A 20,080-nucleotide genomic window follows, 5' to 3' on the forward strand; every position below is an offset into this window, starting at 1 on the left:
GTAATGTCAGATTTCTTATTCTTGGTTCTGCAGTTTCTTATTTAAACTTCCTTGATTTTTCTTTTTCTTTTTGGTTAACTTTGGTAAAGTTATGGACAGATTGGCTTGAATGTTTGTGGTAACTGAATTGCTTGGGGAGAGATTTGTTTGTGCCGATGCATCAACCAGGAATTTAAGAAGCTGCTTTATAGTGAGCGAGACCATTGGCCCATCTGGGTATATGGTGGTATATAAATTCAATAAATAATAATAATCTAGCTCAGCACAGGGCAGCTTTACGGCATCCAGTTTGCTGGACTCTTCTTTTCTCAAACCAGCTGGAGTGTTTTAACAGTGAAAGGAGTTGGTGTGGCATGATTTATTAGGGAGATGCAAAGATAAAGCTGTTGTTGTCCTTTGGTATTCTTCCCCACTCACTTGATTTCCATTCACTTTTCTCCCCTCAGGAAAATGTCTATTTCCAGTACAATCGGACGCCTGCGAACTGAGGAAGACTGAGACTTTGCAAGGTACTTTTAATGGCTAATGTCTTCAGTTCTGCGTTTCATTTCTGCATTTGCTGAACAAAGACCCAGGTATAATTTCTCCTAGCATGTTGTAAATTGGCTCCATTTCCCTCGAACTAGGCATTAAGTGGCAAGCAATTATTGGTTCATCTTTTGGAGTAATATTTGAACTTCATCATTGGTAAGGGTAGAAGAAATATCCTGCTGGGAAATCCACTTAGTTCAGAGTAATCCCATTCAATGTACCGTTCTATCAGGCTGAGATAGATGTGGAACTTCAAGGCCTCTCCACAGGCTTTGCTTAAACACCTGCTGCATCAGGCCCCTTCCTCATCTGTGGCTAAGGAGGTGGGAGTAATCTTCCAAACTCCAATTCCAAAGTGGATTCATCTGATTCAACCTGGGAGAATCATGACCCAGATTGCATTGTGGGTCCTGTGGATTCCTTTATATGACAGTCCAGGACTGCCTCTGTTCCTCAAAGATAATATTTTTCCTTTACAAAAAAAGATTAAAATCTGTCATCCACCCTGGAGTGGCTAGTGTGCAAGGTTCCTTTCCACCATGTATTTTGCATGCAAATACAGCAAGTCCCCCTGAGAGTGACAGGGCCTTGCATTCCATTACCGCCAGGGGGAATTGCACAGAAAAAGCATGCCTGTCCCAATGTCTACATGGGTGTCTGTCAGATCGTTAGCCCAAGATCAGGGATTGTCTCTTCACTGATATTTATAAACTGCTGTGGGAGGGTTTTTTTGGCTGAAAAGCGGGATAAAAATGCTAATGCTCATAATAATATGACTACACTGCCAGTTTTTTATTCATTACATTTACATCTGATTTCCCCCCACAATGGATCTTGAGGTGTTAGAAAGCAGTTTCCCAGGCAGTCTCCCATCCAGGCAACAACCAGACCTGGATCTGCTTAGCTTTTCACAAGGTGGCTGCATCATGTGCCTTCAAGCCTCACGCTGCCTTGTTGGAGTAATTTTGTGCTTCCTGCACAACCACTTGAGAGTTCATATAGCACAGGTGAAAGTGCCTGAGTCCCTGTTTACATTTATAACCTAAATGTAGGCCAGAACTATGTCAAATTTGATTTGGCCTGTTGCAGTGTGCTGTTGTTAGCAGGCCCAGTGGTCAGGGATGTTGTAGTCCAACAACAGCTGGGGACCCAGGTTTCAGAAACATTGGCTTATATTGAGTACATCCAGGGACTGGCACAGGCACCATCAGAAGTGCTTCTTTTGTGAAATGTATCTCGCTTCCAGAGGCTACATTTCAAAGTGTTTGAAAACTACAGCAACCATAAGAAGTGTGTAATTATTATAAAAAGGGGAGCCAGAACCCAGCTATAAATGAAACAAGAAATCTGCTCATACACTTTCTCTCACATACATACACACACACCATTGCATAATAGGTAGAGTCTGCATATTTGGAGAAGGTGTTGGGTGTGGTTGATATGGCAGATGGGTCCAGTCAGCCTCTCTGTGATTGATTAGGAGGCTGGGAGGCTTCCTCTTTTCCCAACATGTTAAAAACATAAGAAGAGCCCTGCTGGATAAGGCCAGTCTGTGTTTCATCTGGTCCAGCATCCTGCTTTCAAATAGATGCTTCTATCAAGTCCACAGTCATAAAGGCAAAAGCCCTTCCTCACTGTTCCCTTGCCCCCAGAAACTGGTGGTCAGACATGCACTTCCTCAGAACATATATCCATATATACACCATGATTAAAAGCCTTTGTGGAAATCTCCCCTAATTTGCCTAAAGCCCTTTGAACATAAGAAGAGAGAGAGCCCTGCAGCTGGATGAAACCAAAGGCCCTTCTTGTCCCACAGCAGCCAATAAGATGCCTCCAAGAAACTCATCAGCAGGGTAATCAAACAAGTTGCTCTTGCAGCAGCCAGTATTCATAGATAGACTGCCTCTGAATGGGGGAGTTCAGTTTAGTCATTGGCAAGTGATAGCTGTCTCTCAGTCCATGAATTAGTCTCATTTTCATACAACCTCAACAAGGCAGCCATCTCTGCACACTTTGGTGGCCATGAATTCCATGTTTTGCATCATTTGAAGAAATTTTCTTTCATATTGCAATTTTTCTCTAGCCCAGCCTTTCTTCTTTGGATAAATTTCTGGGGTTTTTTTTAGGTTGTATCATTGTTTTAAAGTACAGTCGTACCTTGGTTTTTGAATAGCCTAGTTCTCAAACATTTTGGCTCCCGAACGATTGAAACCCAGAAGTGACTGTTCCACTTTTCGAATGTTCCTTTGGAAGACAAACGTCTGACGGGGCTTCTGTAGCTTCCGATTGGCTGCAGGAGGTTCCTGCAGCCAATCAGAAGCCGTGCTTTGGTTTTTGAACACTTTAGAAGTTGAACGGATTCTGCTCAGAAATTTTAAATATATAAAACAGTTTACAAATGGTTTTAAATCATCGATAAATATTTTGATATTGAATGTAATAACGTTTCAAGATGATTTAAAAAGGGATGTAGAGGTACAATCCTCCCAGCCCCATACTTGAACTGGTCAAGTATGAAACAATTTCCATGATAGTAAAACAACCCCGCACCGCTACCCTTTCCTAGCTTGGTTTCTTTCAAATGCTTTGGACTGTGACTCACATCAGTCGTGACCAAAAAGCAGATGTCGAGTGCCAAGTATCTTGAAAAGAGAATCAATATTTCTCACAAGGTTACTCCAGGTCTGCACATAACAGACTGTATTTTCCCTGCTAATAGAATTTCCATTCTTGGCTTAATTTGTATAAAAGCCTTGCTTGATATGATGTCCACCCAGTGTTTTGCAGTCCAAATTGCCCTCAGCCAACATGCAGTCCAAAACCTCTGGAGGGTCCCAGATTGGGCAGGGCTTCGCTATGCAGATATGGAAAACTAGGATTGTTCCCCCTTAAATCCTAGTTGTTAGTAGTCTGGATGGCAAGACTGGCTGAGCAAGCATTGGGCAGGCAAGGGGTAGGGGCAGCGGTTCTCAAACTTTTTGGGGCCACTGCCCCTTGATTTCATAAACCTAATGGGTTTGCACAACCTGCTAAGGAAGAGAATGATGCAATAACATTCAAAACAATTCATTGCACATTTATTGAAAATGCAATTAGAACTATTTTGTTTAATCAGTTCAACCAAACTGATGAACCTGATTCAGTGTTACCAGCTTTTCAAAGTCCGATAGTCAAATAAACCTCCAGTGCCGCACCCCCACCTCTTAGCATTTTAGGTAATACTATTGCCTGCTTTGGAAACCACTGGGTTAGAGTGAACTGGGAAGCACCTCTTCATCACATCAGATTGAGACCAAAGCTTTTACATATACAAAAGGCACACAAAATGCATTCTATAGTGGACAGTGATCTTCCCTTTGCTCCAAGGCACCCTCAAGTTTCCTCTAATGTTGCTTATCTGGGCCTGCAATGTCACGTTTCCATACCGGAAGCACCTGCTGGGAAGATAGGCTAATATGTGGACTTTCTTCTACATGGATTGTAAAACGGTGGCAGGGGTGAGGGTTGCAGGATAGACATTCACTCTCCCTGTGTGCTTTCTGAGGAAGCTTTGGTACTTTGAGTCTGGGTGCAGTGCTCCTTGCCAGCCTCTTCGCATTCACACGGTTTGGCACTTGGTGTTTTTGTGTCAAGGAGCATATGAAGGAGGCCTTTGTGACAGCAGGCCCAAGCCACCATTGCTTCTGGTTGCAGCCAACACATCCAGTTCCTACACAGGCTTCCTTTTCTCAAAAATATAGGTGGATCTTCAGCAGCTCCGGAGAGAGAACCGACATCTGGAGAACGACGATGGTGAGTGGGCTTTCTGTTCTGTTTTGCCTTGTCTCCATCTCACTCTGCTGCGGATTTGTTTTGAGGTTCGCTCTGGTGGTGGCTGGAGGCTGCCGGTTTTGTGCCTGTATGGCTTCTGCAATAAGAGCTGAAGGATGCAGAAATGCTGTGCAGAGGGCTAAGGAGAAGCTGATCTGAGATCAAGTGCTGCAGAATGGAGGCGGCTGTAGCTTGCTTCTCTTTGGGTAGGAAGGTCTTGCCGAGCTTTCTTGCTGCAGTCATTTATGGAGGGACATGATTCCTCTTTAAAGAGCTTGGGGGCAGGAAGGGCAGGTCAGCCTCTACCTGGTTTCATGTGGCTGGAGTCCAGAGGGAATGTCTGTGTGGTGGGGAGAAGCTGAACTGAGTGGGGAGAGGAAAGAAAAAGGGGAAAGAAAAGTCCCTTGCAAGTGATCAGTTCACATGTCTTGGGGGGTAGGAAGGAGGGAAGAGAGGGGTGGCCCCACCTACTTCCACCTTTGTTCTGCCCACTGCCAGTATGCTTCTCTCCACATAAAAATGGCCCACACCCCTTGCTAAGACAAGATGTAGGGGGAGACCAGGGGCTGGCGAGTAGAGGGCTTGGGAGGGACAGCTCTTGACCCAAGGCCTTTAGAAGGAGGACCCTAGACTGTTAGCCTGTGGGCAGGACTCATTTTCTATCCTGGTACAGCCCTTCTCTAATTTGTAAGTGCCTAGCCAATAATAATTCTTCTATTCTTAGGCCAGCTAGAAGCAGATGTGCAGGCTTCTTTGCTGCTATTCCCTGACCCATACAATTGGACCCTGTTTTTATGTGTTTGAATCCCTTGAATTCCTGGTTTCGTTTTTAAAAAAATATACTTATATATTATTGTTTTATTGGTTTTTACTGTGTGTTTTAGTGATATTGTTGGTTTTTTTACATTGTATGCTACTTAGAACATTTTCAACTATTAAGTGGTTTATGAATGCTTTTAAATGAAATAAAAAATGAAAATTGTTACCGTCCTGAGATCACAGGCAGGAGGGGAATAGCACAGGTTTTTCAGAGATAAGGTCTCCCAAGATAAGGCTCTTGGCATCTCCAGATCTTCTGTTCCAAGCTACATATGATGTTAATCCCGTGGTCTGCTTTTCAGTGGAGGTGTAGGCTTTCCAATAAAGTTGGGGTGCTTAGGAGTTCTAGATCAGACCCTAGCATGTGGAGGAAGAAAGGGCTTTGCCTTCTGCTCTCAGCCCTGAAGGGGCTCCTGTGCCTGCTATTTGCAGCTGGGGAGCTCCCATTAGAATAAATGGCAGGCGGGAGGGGAGGGCTTTAATCCCTCCCCACCCCCTATAGAGTCCCAGTCCAGACCAATGCTGGCTGTTTGTGATGAAGGAACCTGCCACTCAAGGGCAAACTACCTGATGGATGCCAGGTATAGTTTGGTGTTCAGGTAGCCAAGCTGGGAGCAACCGCTGCCTCAAGGCCTCTGTGAGCCACAGGTGAGTGGAGATGGCTGCAGGTGGTGAGGACAAGTGACTTGATCTCTTCTAGCTGTAGAGGAGCTAGAAGAAGCACGCTAGAAGTGCCATCACACCATGCAAGTCCTTCTATGGATGGGTTTATGAGACGGGGGACTGGCATCTGCACACGTATGTGACGTCCCGCCCCCGCTGCCCCCGGTGACAGTGTAGGCTAGCTGTTGTCTAGTGGAGGGTCATATTAGAAGTATTGGTGTGTTTTGATAGAACCTTAATGAAATGGCCTTCATCTGTATTTGGCTGGATAGCATTCACTTTCATTGCATTTGAACAACTGCTAGGCACCAGCCCCGGTTACCTCTGACATGAGGGAGCTCTTTTTCTATTGTGCTTTGACTTGTTGTTGCTTTAAATTGTGATGGTATTATGATCCTTTGTAAGGCGGCTTACAGCAATCCAGGCACCTCAAGCAGGAAGCCACTGTCTAGGGTTCTTTAGTGAGGTAAAGCGTGAATTGAGGTGAAACGGCATGTCTACCTTACGTTCCTAAAGTTCCCAGAGATGTTTTATAGAAGCCTCACCTTTCCTGGGCCCAGCTGTGATCCCAGGCCAGTGCCACCCCCTTCCCAGTCAGTTCCTCCCGCACTCTGGCAAGGCTCCAGGACCTGAAATAAAAGCAGTTGGGGGGTGGGAGTGTTTGCAGAGAGAGCCAGTAGGCTGGTAAGAGTTCGAATGAGACAAATTGGAACCGCTTCAGAGGAGGGCAAGAAAGAAGGTCACTGGCATGGAAAATAAGTCTGATGGGGGAAAGATTGAAGTGACTGGGAATGTTCAGCCTAGAGGAGGGTAGGCAGAGAAGGGAACTTGAGTATAATTTTCAACCCCCTGAATGGCTGTCCCAGAGAAGAGGACAAGCACTTGTCCTGGTAAGAACAGGTTGAGGAGTGGTGGGCTCTCTCCCTTGTTGGAGGCCTTCAAGGAAAGGCTGGACAACTAACTCTTGGGGATTCCCTGAAGCATCTCCAGCAGATAGGTGCTTCTCCAGTTCTTAGAGGAGATTCCCTTCTCTGGTTCTTTGATTCTAAATAACCCATTTCCCCTGCATATATATGCCCCACTCCCACCTTGAAAGAGGCAAGCAGCGAGCTGCGAATAGGACCGTTGCATAACACCTAGATTTGTCCTCAGCACTAGGCTTGCATTGCTTCGTGCTGGAGCAGGACCCTACTTCCCAAGTAAGCAAGGCCTGATCTAGCAGGGGACCTGGAGAGGAAATAACAAGGCAGAACCAACATAGTCCTCTAGTTATGTCAGCGGAGGACTCAGGCTGCTTAGCAACATCTTGATCTTCTGCCCAAGTTCTACCATTATTCAGCATTTAACCAATTGCCGCTAAGGTAGGCTGCAATAGAATCCCTGTCCCCCAGATTGCCCCACGCAGAAGAATTGTGGTGCTTTTCAGTCTGGGCAGAGTTAATCTTTGAATAGGTGGGGTTTAAAAAGTGTTATATTTTGCCTGGCTTTTTTCCTTTATTTGGGTTATTTTTAGATGTATTGTAGTTATAACCTACTTGATTGCTGACAGTGTGTGTTGAGGGCTCATGGTCCCAATAAATTTAAGAAGAGGACGGTATAGCATGTTGTTCTCCAGAAATGGGAGGGGCATCTACTCCTGAGCATCTGACTGAGGAGCTTAAGGTGGTTTGTCACCCTCTCACAGAATGTGGCTTTGTTAGTTCAGAAATCCCACTCCCATCCCCTGGCAAGGTTCATAGATTAAGGGAGCAATTATTTGTTTGTTTTATTTATCATTGCATTTTTATCCTACCGTTTTCTCTGTGGAGCTCAAGGTGGCTTACTTGATTTCCCCCCTCCCCATTTAATCTCCATAACAACCCTGTGAGGTTGGTTAGGCTGAGTGGCGGGTCACCCCCATTGAGCTTCATGGCTGCGTGGGAATTTGAACCCTGATCTCCCAGGTCCTAATCCAACACTCGAACCTCTACACCCCGCTTGCTCTCTCTCTTGTGCTCTCACCCCCACAAAAGCTACTGCTTTCCCCCCTAGCTTGTGACAAAACAAGACTCCCCTTGTAGTCTTGCATAAGAGGTCGGGCTTGGGCAGCTGTCCCCTCAGCTTCCACCACCTGTCCAGAGAACCCCTCTTCTCATGCAGTCAGTGCAGTGATACCTGGGGAATTCCCCCACCCATTTTGAGCCTCCCTTGGGTGCTGAAGGAGGCAGCTCCTTTGGGGCCAGAGCGAGGTCTAAGCACACTCCCTCCTTTCCTTGCTTTGGCCTGAGTCTCTTGTGTTGTTGTGCCTTATTGCGGGGTGTGCGTCTTCCTGAGATGTCAACCATGTAGTCTTTGGATCCTACCCAGAGGAGACTGCAGGCCCCGGGTAGCCGTGCAGCAGAGCTGGCAGGCACGGCAACGGCATGCCCCTTTTCTGCTCTCCTGCTGCTTGGCTATCCTGCATGACTGGACGTGAGCTCCGAGCGGAATCCTGGCCAGGTCTTTCTCCTGCCGGAACACACAAAGCCAGGCTGCCACTGCCGCTGCTGCTATTGTTCCCTGTGCATTCCAGCACATGCCTCTTGGCCCGTTTCCTTTCCGCCCCTGTAGTCCCAGGACAAAGGGGGCGGGCAAGGGTTGCCGATCCCAGAACCCTGCTGTAAGGGACTCCATTTTCTGTGCTTGGCTGTCAGGGAGTCCCCTGGCATGGCAGAGCCTCCTCTGGCTTCTATCGGAGAGAGGTGGAGTCTCTCTCCCTCCTCCTCCTCCTCCTCCTTCCTTCCCCTCCCCTCCATTGTCAGCAGCCACTGAAGCAGCCAGCGCACCTGCTCTGGTGGCAGCGGCGGCAGAGATGCTCTAGCCCTTTGCATGTCTTGGCGCGCCGGCCCGCCTGCCTGAGTCGTTAGGGGGGCAGGGGGAAGCGATGCCACTTGCCTGCCCCCGAGCCGGCGACCTCCCCGGGAAGCGACCATGACTCTACCGGGCCGTGTCTCCTGCTCCATGCTCAACTGCTTTGTAAGTGGGTCTCTTTCCCCGCCCCCATCCCTTTTATCCTCTGTTCTGTCTGCCTACCTGCAAGGCTGCTTGTCAGTCTGGATTTTTCTCTTCGTGTCTGATATTGGGGGGGGAGGCGGGAGGGGTAGAAGGTGTCTGGAAATGGAGCATCTTGTGAACTGCTTGTCTGAAGGCGTCTGGCCTTTCCGTACAGCTCTCTCTCAGCCTAGTACTTGGGGAGTGGCTCTGCTATCCCACCTCCAATTCTTTACTCTCACCTTGATCTGGTGGACTCCCTGTCTCTCCCCCCCCCCCCCCCAGCATTTACCTCATCCTCAGCTGGAGGTTAGAGGTCACCATTCCAACTGGGGTAGCAAAATGGTTGCATAGACACCCCCCCGCCCCCCGCTGAGCAAAGCAATAGGGGTCAAAGATACAGGCAGGCAGACGTTTGATTTCCTGCCTGGAAGGTGCATCCACCCAGCAAGAGTAAATCTCTCTTTCTGGTGGCTGTGGGTCCTCTTGCTTTGTACTTCTCTCTAGGTCATAGCCACATGGTGGCTGTTGAGGGGGCCTGGCTTGCTGAGACACCAGTCTTCCCCTTAGAATCCCCCTCTTCGTCTTGATTGATAGCAGGAGAGGCTCACACTGACTGCTGCTTGGTTGCAGAGGGGAAATGAGAAGGCGGCCTGCTTCACGCCCATCTTCTGCTGTCCTCTGAAAGAGATTCCCACTCCCCACCCTTCATGAGCAGCAGCTGGCTGCAGCTCCAAATGCAGTTACTCAGCATGGCGGCACGGTAACCTCCCTCCCGGCTTCCTGAGTGCATCCTCCAGCCTGCTGTCTCTTGAAGGAGCTCTGATGGAAAGTCACTTGGACAGATTGTCCCCGAGAAGAGTAGAATGTGGAGCCAGCCCCAGGGGGGTGGGTGTGTATGGTGGCTCAGAAGCCAGTTATCCCCTTGTAGTATCATGCAGTACGAGTTGTGCAGCAGGGGTGCCAACTTGAGTAAAATATTGTAGGGGCCGAGGCAAGCCCTGCCCTGCGTACTTGATCACATGATGTGGTGCACACACACCATTTGAATGGGAATGCCCATCAACTTTGTGGAGGCCCGGCCCCCCTTAAATATTTTATTGTTGAGACTGAAGCCCCCACGGCCCCTAGGAGTTGGCTCCTATGTTGTGCAGTTTTATATGTTGTTGTCCTGACTGAATGATGCTTTGTTATCACACACACGGATGCCTGTACCTTGCAGGTGTGTGTGTGTATATATGGGGAGGGCTGTTAGGTGTGCAAACATGGTAATAGGTTAGTCCAGTGGGTCAAGTGCTTGCAGACATGGGGGCCTGTGCAGAATTAGGTGAATCACAATGTGCCTCTTGGCATTATTATGAAAATAGTTGCACACAGAGCAACATGGGGGAGGAGAGAGGAGAAGGCATTTCCTTCCCCTGAGAAGCTTGCAGCCTAAATTTACCAGGACGTGGTCCATGAAGGCACATATTATTGGTGTGGATCAGGGCCTGGATGGGAGACTACCTGGGGTGCCTTGGAGCATGTATTATCAGACCATTGGCCCATCTAGCTCACTGCTGTCTATACCGCCTGACAGCAGCTCTCCAGAGTTTCAGGCAGGAGTCTCTACTAATCCTATCTTCAGAGACTGGGGATTGAATTTGGGACCTTCTGCATGCAAAGCAGATGCTCTACTATTGAGTTTCCTTCCTTCCTCTGTGCACTGCCTTGAGTTCTGTGATAGAAGAAAGGCAGGCCCTCAATATAACAGATGATTTTCAGCCTTTGGGAAAGGATAACGGGGACAAAGTGAGCAAAATCAGCTAAGTGTGCTTGGACTTTCCCCAACTTGGTGCCCTCCAGATATACAGGGCTACAGCTCCCATTGGCCCCAGCCAGCACAGTTGTAGGATGCTGGTGCTCACATGAGTTGTATTTCAAAACAACTGGAGGGCACTAGGTTAGCGAAGGCAGTGTTAGGGAGCAGAATAAGGTTTTGTACCAAAAGCTTCTTGGAAGAGGTGGTGAAGGCTGGTATATCCTTGATCCATGTTGTGAGTGTGCATGTGCACTTGTACCTATAGTTGGCAGTCGCCTAGCACTATCCATCCTGCAGTGGACATTGGTGTGTGTGTGCAGACAAGCCGGGATGAGGGTCATCCCAGTGCTAATTCTTAGGAATAGGGGAAGGGCAAGCTGGGGGGGGGGCAGTGCAATTGCATGTATTGCATTTATATCCCACTCTTTTCTCCAAGTTGCTCAAGGTGGTTACGTTCTCCCTCCTCATTTAATTCCCAAACAACCCTGTGAGGTAGGTTAGGCTGAGATGCCCAAGAGGCCCAGTGGACTTTCTTGCCAAGTGGTGATTTGAGCCCTGGTCTCTCCCAAGTCCTACTTCAATACACTAACCACTACACAGCTCTGGCTGTATGGTTTACGGGAGCAGCCAATGTTTGCGGGTGGCGCTGTGGGTAAAAGCCTCAGCGCCTAGGGCTTGCCGATCGAAAGGTCGGCGGTTCGAATCCCCGCGGTGGGGTGCGCTCCCGCTGCTCGGTCCCAGCGCCTGCCAACCTAGCAGTTCGAAAGCACCCCCGGGTGCAAGTAGATAAATAGGGACCGCTTACCAGCAGGAAGGTAAACGGCGTTCCGTGTGCTGCGCTGGCTCGCCAAATGCAGCTTGTCACGCTGGCTACGTGACCCGGAAGTGTCTGCGGACAGCGCTGGCCCCCGGCCTCTTGAGTGAGATGGGCGCACAACCCCAGAGTCTGTCAAGACTGGCCCGTACGGGCAGGGGTACCTTTACCTTTACCTTACATTGCACTTTGCACTTAGCACTGGCAAGCAAATGTTGAGGCCACTTTTTTTCAAAGCCATTCAGTGGTTTATGCCAGTGGATTAATTTTTTATAAGCCTGTCTATAAAGATGTATGTCACAGAGAGAGCCTGATTTCATTTTGGATCCCAGAGTCCTTAATTTGTGGGGATAAGCTGAATTCCCATTGATATTTCTACCCATGTTCAGATTTTGCTGTTATAGTCAGGTCAAAGCGCTACCCACCACTGAGACCAAGATTGCTTGCCAGGTCCTATATGGGTGCCTAGACCACCTCCCTCTGCTATCATGGAATGACTTATGCATGAATTTCATTACTGGGCATCCTCTCCAAATTGTGTGCTGCCCCATTGAACACGACCAGAGGTACGTGGTACATGACAACCATCCTCTGTCTTCTTCTGGCTCATGTGTGCACAATGACCATGAATGGCGCCAAGGATTGTTTGACACTTGGTTGTGGAAAAAATTATTCTGACTCAGAAACGATATTTCCTTATTTATTTAGCTAATTTTTATACTGCTTTGTACTTTAAAGAAGCCACTGGGGGGTTTACAGCATCTGAAAACCCCCACAAATAAGATAAAATAAAAGTTCCACATTTTAGCGCAGCAGAAAACATGGAGTCGTAGAATTGTAGAGTTGGAAGGGACCCAAAGGGCCATCTAGTTTAACCCCCTGAAATGCAGAAATCACAGTTAAAGATAGATAAGTTATCCTTAAATGTCAATATAAACCAAAACAATAAATAGATGGGGACTGTAATAACTACTAGCGGACCTGAAATACAGCAGAGACAACCAGCCCCATCTGCCAAATAGACAAGCTTTTATTTATAGGTAGCAGCAACACTCTCCTCTCTGCTCGCTCCCCACCTTAAGCTGGCACAAGAAGGGGATGGGGGTGGGAATGATACACTTCTCACCCCACCCTTGGAATTCCCTGCTGTCATCAGGGAGCACCTCTTTGAGCGCCAGTGAGGTGCAGTGTTTAGAGTGCTGGACTCTGACCTGGAAGACCAGGATCCGAATTGCCACTTGGCCACGAAGCTCTCGCTGGGTAGCTTTGGCCAGTCACTGCCTATCAGCCTAACCTACCGCACAGATGTGTTGTAGAGATTATATGAGCAGAGGGAGAACCATGTACACCTTCTCAAGCTCCTTGGAAGAAAAGGTGGGATATACATGTAAGAAATAAATAAGTTCCTACCCTGTTAAAAGCTTCGTTCAGAACTTGGGAGAAAGTTCAGAGACTGCCTCCTCAGCCTCAAGACTGAGGAGGTAATAGCTCCATCTTGGCCTATATTTATCATGGGCTACATACACAGCCCTTTCTTTTTTTAGACTAGCAAAAGAAGAAGAAGTCATTTTCCAGGTATCTAATTTGAAGAACAGTATCTCTCTGGGAAACAGTGAATGCTCAGCCCCTGATTGAAGTTGCCTCTGAAGAAACTGTTAACTAGCTTCCCTAAAATATTTTTCTCCTTGTCCTATTAAACGTCTCCCCCCGCCCAATCACCACCACCTTCTCGGGGGAAGATAAAATGTGTGCTTGATAATAGGTGAAACAGCTCATATTGTGAAGTTTGAAAGCAAGCAAAACCTAGTTTGGTATATTTAGAAGAGCCTGGTGAACTTGAATGTCTCAGTGCTGAATTTCCAATGAGGGGTGATGTCATTTTTCAAGGGAAGAAATTGTTTTAATGCATCCTAGAAATTCTGGTCTTTGTCAGTGTCTGAAGGCAGACCACAGTCATTTAGTAGATCAAGAATAGGTAAGGCTGTATGTCTAATTGGATCAGATGTTGGGGCATCCAGAATCAATATCTCCTGAGCTTAAAATGGATTTTTGTCATGGGGCCAAAACATTTTTGGGTGGGTGGGAGAAATGCTTCAACTTCACAAGGCTTTCACATCATTAAAAAGCTTCTCCCATTTTAATTAAAACTAGTTTCACTGCAGTCTTCTTGAGTATTACTGTAGGTGGGTGGATTCTAGATTTGACCAATAGTATTGAAATATGTGAACATATGATAACTGCCTTTATGTGCCAGACCATCCTGGTATACATCAGGATGAAAATGCTCCCATGAACACAGAAAGCTGCTATATTCAGAGTCAGGTTAGTGGTCCACAATTTCAGCTTCTCCCGACCTGCAGTTTTGGATTACAAATCCCATCTGCTCCAACCAACCTTCATCATGCTAGCTGGGGCTACTGGGAATTGTAGTCTAACAGCTTCTGGAGAGCACCAGGTTGGGGGAACCTGATCTAGGCCAGTATGCCTTTTCTGACTATCAGTGGCTCCCCAAAGCCCCTAGCAGAGATTCATCCTGGCCCTGCTGCCTTATATCTGTAAAATGGTCATAGAACCTGAGACCTTCCAAACGCAAAGTGAATGCTCTGCCTCTGAGCTCTGGTCCCTTCCCAACATTTTAATAGGTTCCGTGCTAGGTCTGAAAACTCGGTACAGTGTCCATGACCCTCCCAGTCCAAGCTTTGAAACTGTGATGTGTACATGCGCCAGCCAGACCCAGGTCATGAGATAATATAAGAAAAACCTGGCTGCTGGGATCAGGCCAGAGGGGGTCAATCTAGTCCAGCATCCTGTTCTCACAGTGGCCAACAAGATGCCCCATTGTGAAGCCCACCAGCAGGACGTGTGGGCAGCAGTGCTATCTCCACTCATGTTCCTCAGCAACTAGCATTCAGAGGTCTACCAACTCAGACAGTGACGGCAGAACAAAGCCAGCATGGCGAGTAGCCTTGACAGCCTTATCCACCATGGATTTGTGTTATCTCCCTTTTAAAGCCATCAAAGCTGGTGGCTATGACTACATCACGTGGGAGCAAATTTCATAGCTTAGCTATGTGCAACTATGTAAGATGCCTTGGTTTATTGGTTTCTGGGGAAGAAGTTTGATCACCCTCCTGCTTTCTTCAGATTCTTCTTATGCTTCCAGTTGAGATGAGGGAACAAAACACAATCGGGAAAAGATCAGATGGAAAGGGTGGGGGAATTAGCCTCCATTTCTATCTGATGGCCTTTCAGAGTGAAAATTAACTTTTACGACTGATAATGGCTGGGAATTGTAGCTCTGTGACAACTTTCAGCACCCTTAACAAACTACAGTTCCCAGGCTTCTTTGGCGGGAAGCCATGACTGTTAAAGGGGCATAAGGGTGCTTTAAGTGTATGGTGTGAATGGGGAGTCATACTGGCATTGACAAGGTCAATTCTAGCTTTAAAAAAAGTAAGCTAACCTCAGGACTAGAAAGCCCACTCCTCCCCATTTCTTCATTTCTTACAAGAATTTATGCTGGTTCCTAGGAATTTGAAATATTTTCCACTTCTGGTAGTTCCTGACACTTAAAGACATGGGCATCCTTTGTGTAAAAAATGGGTTTAAAATAGAAGAAGGGTCCCTTCTCTCAAGAGACTGTGGAAAAATTATTTATTGTTCAGAAAATGCTTAATTCCCCATTTCTTTTGTGCAGATAATTTATGGGTAGATACCTTGAAAAAAAGGGGGGCTTAACCACACAGCAGGCTTTATTTCATTTATTTATTTGACAGGATTTATATATTGCTTAATGAATTATTATGACCTCTAAGCTGTTTAATGGTCATTGCTTTGCACTGAGAGTCTGGGGCTATTGCGTTTCTGTTGATCACAGTGGCTTTGTAGAACCTTCATGTTCAGAGGCATTCTGCTGCAGGATTCCAGTTGCAGGTGACCCTTGCCTTTGCACACGGTTTATGGCCTCCCCCAAAGTGTCTTGCTGACCACTGGACGGAGGGGGGGAGAGAGACAGAATACTGGACTTATTTGACCTGTTTTTTCCTACAACTCGTGATTATTTTCAGACAATTCTCAGCATCTGCATATAACTTTGTCCCAGAGTCCCTGGGCCACTTTCAAACTGATTTAGTGAAGATGGGGCTAGAGAATTTTTAGAGACTGCATGCAGAATATGATTCTAAGAATGCTGGGATACTGAGATGAGCCTGGGAGTTGAACAGAAGCTATCCAGACTTCAGAGGAAAATCAGGAGAGGTCTTATTTTTAAGAGAGACATCTCCTTGCTTGGTTTTAAAACAGGGGGGTGCTTAGTTTGGGAGGTGGGATCTAGATCCGGTCCATATCTTGGGGAACACACACTGGCTTGTGATGGAATGCAAGGACAGTGCTTCTATACAAAGGAATTAGGAATGTTTCCTCCTCTACATTTTTGGAATTTTTGTGCTGTCCAGCCTATTCCTGGGCAAGGGGGCAAGGGGTCTTACTCTGATTTGTAGTGGTTGCTAACTGGATTGTGAGTGGTTTTATTGTCAGCTGTTTGCCCCCAAGCTGATTATGTTTTATTCTGTACCATATTTTAGGATACATTTTAGAGAATTTAATGGATGTTTTAAAAATCTGGTGCTGCATAAATCTACTGAGTAAAAAATAAATAAATAAATTCGCGCTGGGCAGAATTGGGGGCAGCAGAAAGGGTTATTCCTGTGTATTCTGAGTCCTGGACTATAGCAGATGGTTCAGTATCAGTGTGTCAGTATTATAAGCCTCCCCACAGTATGGACCCTGCCTGTCCTCTTCTTTGGCTCATCCCTGCACAGGAAACCTGTGTCGTTTTATGTTCTTGCAAAGTTACATACTGTATGTAGGCAAAAGAAAGATTGTTTTCGGGTTGTTGTTTTTTTGCAGGGGAGAGGCAAAGTATGACAGTGTAGCAGGAGGTGTGCAAGCAGTGTATCTGTGTTGTGTTTGGGATGTGCATCCCGTGGCGTTTTGGCAAATGTGCTGTGCCCCTCTGAGCATTTGCTCTTGTGTTTGGCATCCAGGGTGAAGAAGGCCCGCCCAGTCTGGAATACATCCAGGCCAAGGACTTGTTCCCTCACAAAGAGCTGATCAAGGAAGAAGAGTCTTTACAGGTAAGCTACCTGGGGGGCTCTGGCAGGCTGGATGGTGCTTGGTGCGATTCCTTATGGCCGGGCAGGAGGGGTGAGGACTACGGGTGTGTAATAAATCTCCCTCCAGACTCCTGGAAGCGAATGTTTCCTGCAGCCTGAGTGCAAAGCTGTGTCACAGCTGCTGCTGCAAGGACACACTGTTATCACTCTGGAGTCATTCAGACCTCTGTGAGTCCTGGTCCTTTCCCCTGCTCCTCAGAGCTAGTTCTCTGTCCCTTCTAGAGCTGCACCATATTTCTTCTGCTTTGCAAGGGAGGGACAGGGACAGACAGAGTAGCACACACAATCTGCTGGAATGTGCAATCTCCTGGAGACTTGTGACCACCAAAAGAAAAGAAATAGTGGGAAAGAAACTGAAAATTCAAAATGTCCTTAATGACCCTGAGTTTTTGTTTTTTAATGTGCCAGTCTAAGCCACTCCTGGCAATGAACTGGGACAGTGAACAGCCAGAAGCAGAATCTCTTTAAATGTTGCAAATCTGTCTATCAGCCGCTGATAGCCAAGAACACAACTACCTCCCGTACCTAAGCTGTCAGGCTGGCCTGGACTTTATTATTACATTATAGCTATTGTCACAGTAAAAGTCACGTTGGGCTCCCAGAATGAGAAATATGTAGCAACAGAGGTCACAAAGAGTCGGACACGACTAAACAACAACAAAAGCTTTTACATTATCAAGGGCTCAATCTTTGGGTTACAGAGATTTTTGTGAGTGTTCAAAGCTGAAGAAACGGCTACTGGGCTAGACTAGCATTGACCCCAGACATGTTTTGTCATGTCTTAAAATAGTTGTACAGTTTTCTGTGCATGCCTTTCAGAGGGCCAACCAAGCCTTGGTTTCCTTTTGTCTGTAAAGGCGTTTGAGAAATTTCTATGTCGACCTGGGATATTTCAGTTGGTATAACACGAGACTCTCGCGGTCTCAGGGTTGTGGGTTCGAGTACCACATTGGGCAAAATTTCCCTGCATTGCAGGGTGTTGGACTTAATATTCCTCATGGTCCCTTCCAACTCTACAATTTTATGGTTCTGGGAGACTGTTAATTCACTGTCCAAGTTCCCTATGCATTTATAGACTGTAAGGTGTTGTGCATCTTAGAAAGGGGAACCTCCACAATAGAAGAGGCCTTCTGAGCTGAAGCTAATAAATAGAGAATGTAGTTGCACCTGGATTTCAACATGGGTCATGTAATTGGGCAATGTAATTGGAATGTCATATGAACAAGATCTTGTCTGGTGAACTCAGTGCAGATTTAAGCAAAATCCCAAAAATACCACTTCTGAATACATTTATTATATATTGGATTAAAAGGGATTGGGGGGGATGATAGCTAAATATCCTGTGAAGTGACCTCAGGGAAACAGAGCCCACACAGAGAGGAATTTTCTGTGGCTCCCCTCTGATGCCGCCTCCTTTCCACCCAAATACTCTGAGGAGGACTGTAATAATTTATTGTTTGGGCCAGCTATTGGCATGGGAGGATTACACTTCCAAATATGAGGCTGAATTTTTAGCATATATTTTTCTTTGCCTTGATTTTTAAATTCTGTGCATTGACACACACACACACACACACACACACTCTCTCTCTCTCTCTCTCTCTCTCTCTCTAGATCTTAGAATATTAAACTCAAACAACCAAGTAAAACAGAGGGATGCATATGGAATTGGGGCTCCCTGTCTTCTCTGTGCTCATACATATATTTTATCATGGTTATGCATGGGGGCAGTGAGAACAAATTACAGGAGGAGGCTTTTGAGAGTATGCCCTGTGATTTGCTTCCTGTGATGTGCCGATGTGCCTTTGAGCCTTGTTCAATTTTGCTGTGTCAGTGTTGCCACAGAGAGTTGTAACGGGGGGGGGGGGAGAGGCAGCCTGGGCATCCTGCTGCACGATTTCATATTCTCCTTCCCCCAGGGAATAAAATCACATTTCATAAAATCTCAGCGGTGTTTCAAAGATGCAGGCAGCCGGCTCTGAACGCTTTCTTGTTCCTTGTTGAAGCCCATAACTTAAAAGGCCAGAGTGAGGCAGCGAGGCGTCCCTTTTCTATGCTGCCAGCTAAATTGCACTCCAAACCCTCCCCCTCTGATTTCCACAGTCCTGTGAGAATTTCACATCCCCTGCACAATTTCACACCAGCCTTCAGGTGTTAAGCTTCCCAGTTAACCAGCAGAAAGGGAAAAAAGAGGAAAGGAGGAGATCTATATTTAAGCATGGGAAGATACCCCTTGATGTTTTCAGGAGGAAACAAACACAATTTAGCAGTTCGGTTCAAATGCAGTACAGACCAACAGTTCAGAGGATCATCTCTTCCCACATCCTTGATGGGGAGTGGGGGGAAGGGGGGTGGGGGAAAGCTCTTAAAATGTGGTTGTATGGTATTTGTGCAGTATGTATCTTAACATAGCAGGGAGATACAGTAATTGGGAGGTAACTTTAGTTGGCTGGTCATATTAGAAATAAAGAAGCTGCCTTATATACAGAATCATCTAGTGTAGCAAGTGAAGACTTGTGGGGGTCTCTCCCAGCCTTCCTGAAGAAGCAGGGGCGCCATCTCACCCTCAGGATTGTGGGTGCCTGCTACCATAACGCGAACATGTGACATCACACACACAACATGTAACATTGCGTCACATTTTTGGAGGGGGGCTCCTCCAAAAATGCAACATGACGTTGCGTGCTGTGTGTGTGGTGTCACACTCCTCATGTTCCTAACTCCTTGTTTTAAAAGAAGAAGAAATCCGAGGCTCTATTTTGAGGAGATTGAAGCCATTGCTTCCATGCATCTCTTGGGACCTGTTCCCACTGCAGACACCCAGAAGAGTGCTGGACTGATGGTGGGAGCTGTAAAGCCAGGAACAGGCTTAGTGACCTTGCTCTTTTTGTATCCCAGTGCAGTGTCCTTCAACCCTTCTTGTCCCCAGGTGATTTTGGCCTACAGCTTCCATCATTCCTGACTGTTGACTATGCTAGCTGGGGTGGGGTGAAGTGATGGGACTTGTAGTCCAACATTGTCAGGGGTTTCCAGATTGTAGAGCACTGCTCCAGTACCTTGAGAACTTTCCAGCTTGTTCCCAAGTGGAAGTCCTCATGGACTTAATGTCAATATTTTTCTCTCTCTCTTAGTCACCTGTTCAAGTGATGCTTTGGGTGGTGGCCTCCTTGGAACTTCAGCCAGAAGGTTTTAACACTCCTCCTTTCCCCTTCCAGGTTCCATTTTCAGTGCTACAGGGAGAGGGTGTGGAATATTTGGGCCATGCGAGTGACGCCATCATTGCCATTTCCAACTACCGGCTCCATATCAAGTTTAAAGACTCTGTAATAAACGTACGTCTGGGGCTACACGTCTGTCTGTCTGGGCAGAGTCTGCAATGTCTTTGATTAGGTCGCTCCCCCCTTACCATTGGAAGAGTCCTTTATTCTCCCCTTTTCAACCCTGCTGCCAAAATGGTCC

At 46.8% G+C, this 20,080-nt stretch overlaps 1 protein-coding gene across 2 annotated transcripts in view; it reads left to right on the forward strand.

Annotated features, from left to right (window-relative positions):
• Positions 1-20,080, forward strand: part of MTMR4 (myotubularin related protein 4) — a 47,393-nt gene that overhangs the window by 7,110 nt on the left and 20,203 nt on the right. The window contains exons 2-5 of one of the 2 annotated variants that reach the window (XM_053366255.1): positions 447-509; positions 4,272-4,323; positions 16,493-16,582; positions 19,837-19,953. In XM_053366255.1, coding sequence (XP_053222230.1) covers positions 4,321-4,323; positions 16,493-16,582; positions 19,837-19,953 — 210 coding nt within the window. In that variant the 5' untranslated portion in view covers positions 447-509; positions 4,272-4,320. Of the gene's footprint in view, positions 1-446; positions 510-4,271; positions 4,324-8,417; positions 8,818-16,492; positions 16,583-19,836; positions 19,954-20,080 lie in introns of those variants that run through there. The other variant, XM_053366254.1, reaches the window with a different exon arrangement.

The sequence above is a fragment of the Podarcis raffonei genome, chromosome 15, assembly GCF_027172205.1.
Source record: "Podarcis raffonei isolate rPodRaf1 chromosome 15, rPodRaf1.pri, whole genome shotgun sequence".
Lineage (NCBI taxonomy): Eukaryota > Metazoa > Chordata > Lepidosauria > Squamata > Lacertidae > Podarcis > Podarcis raffonei.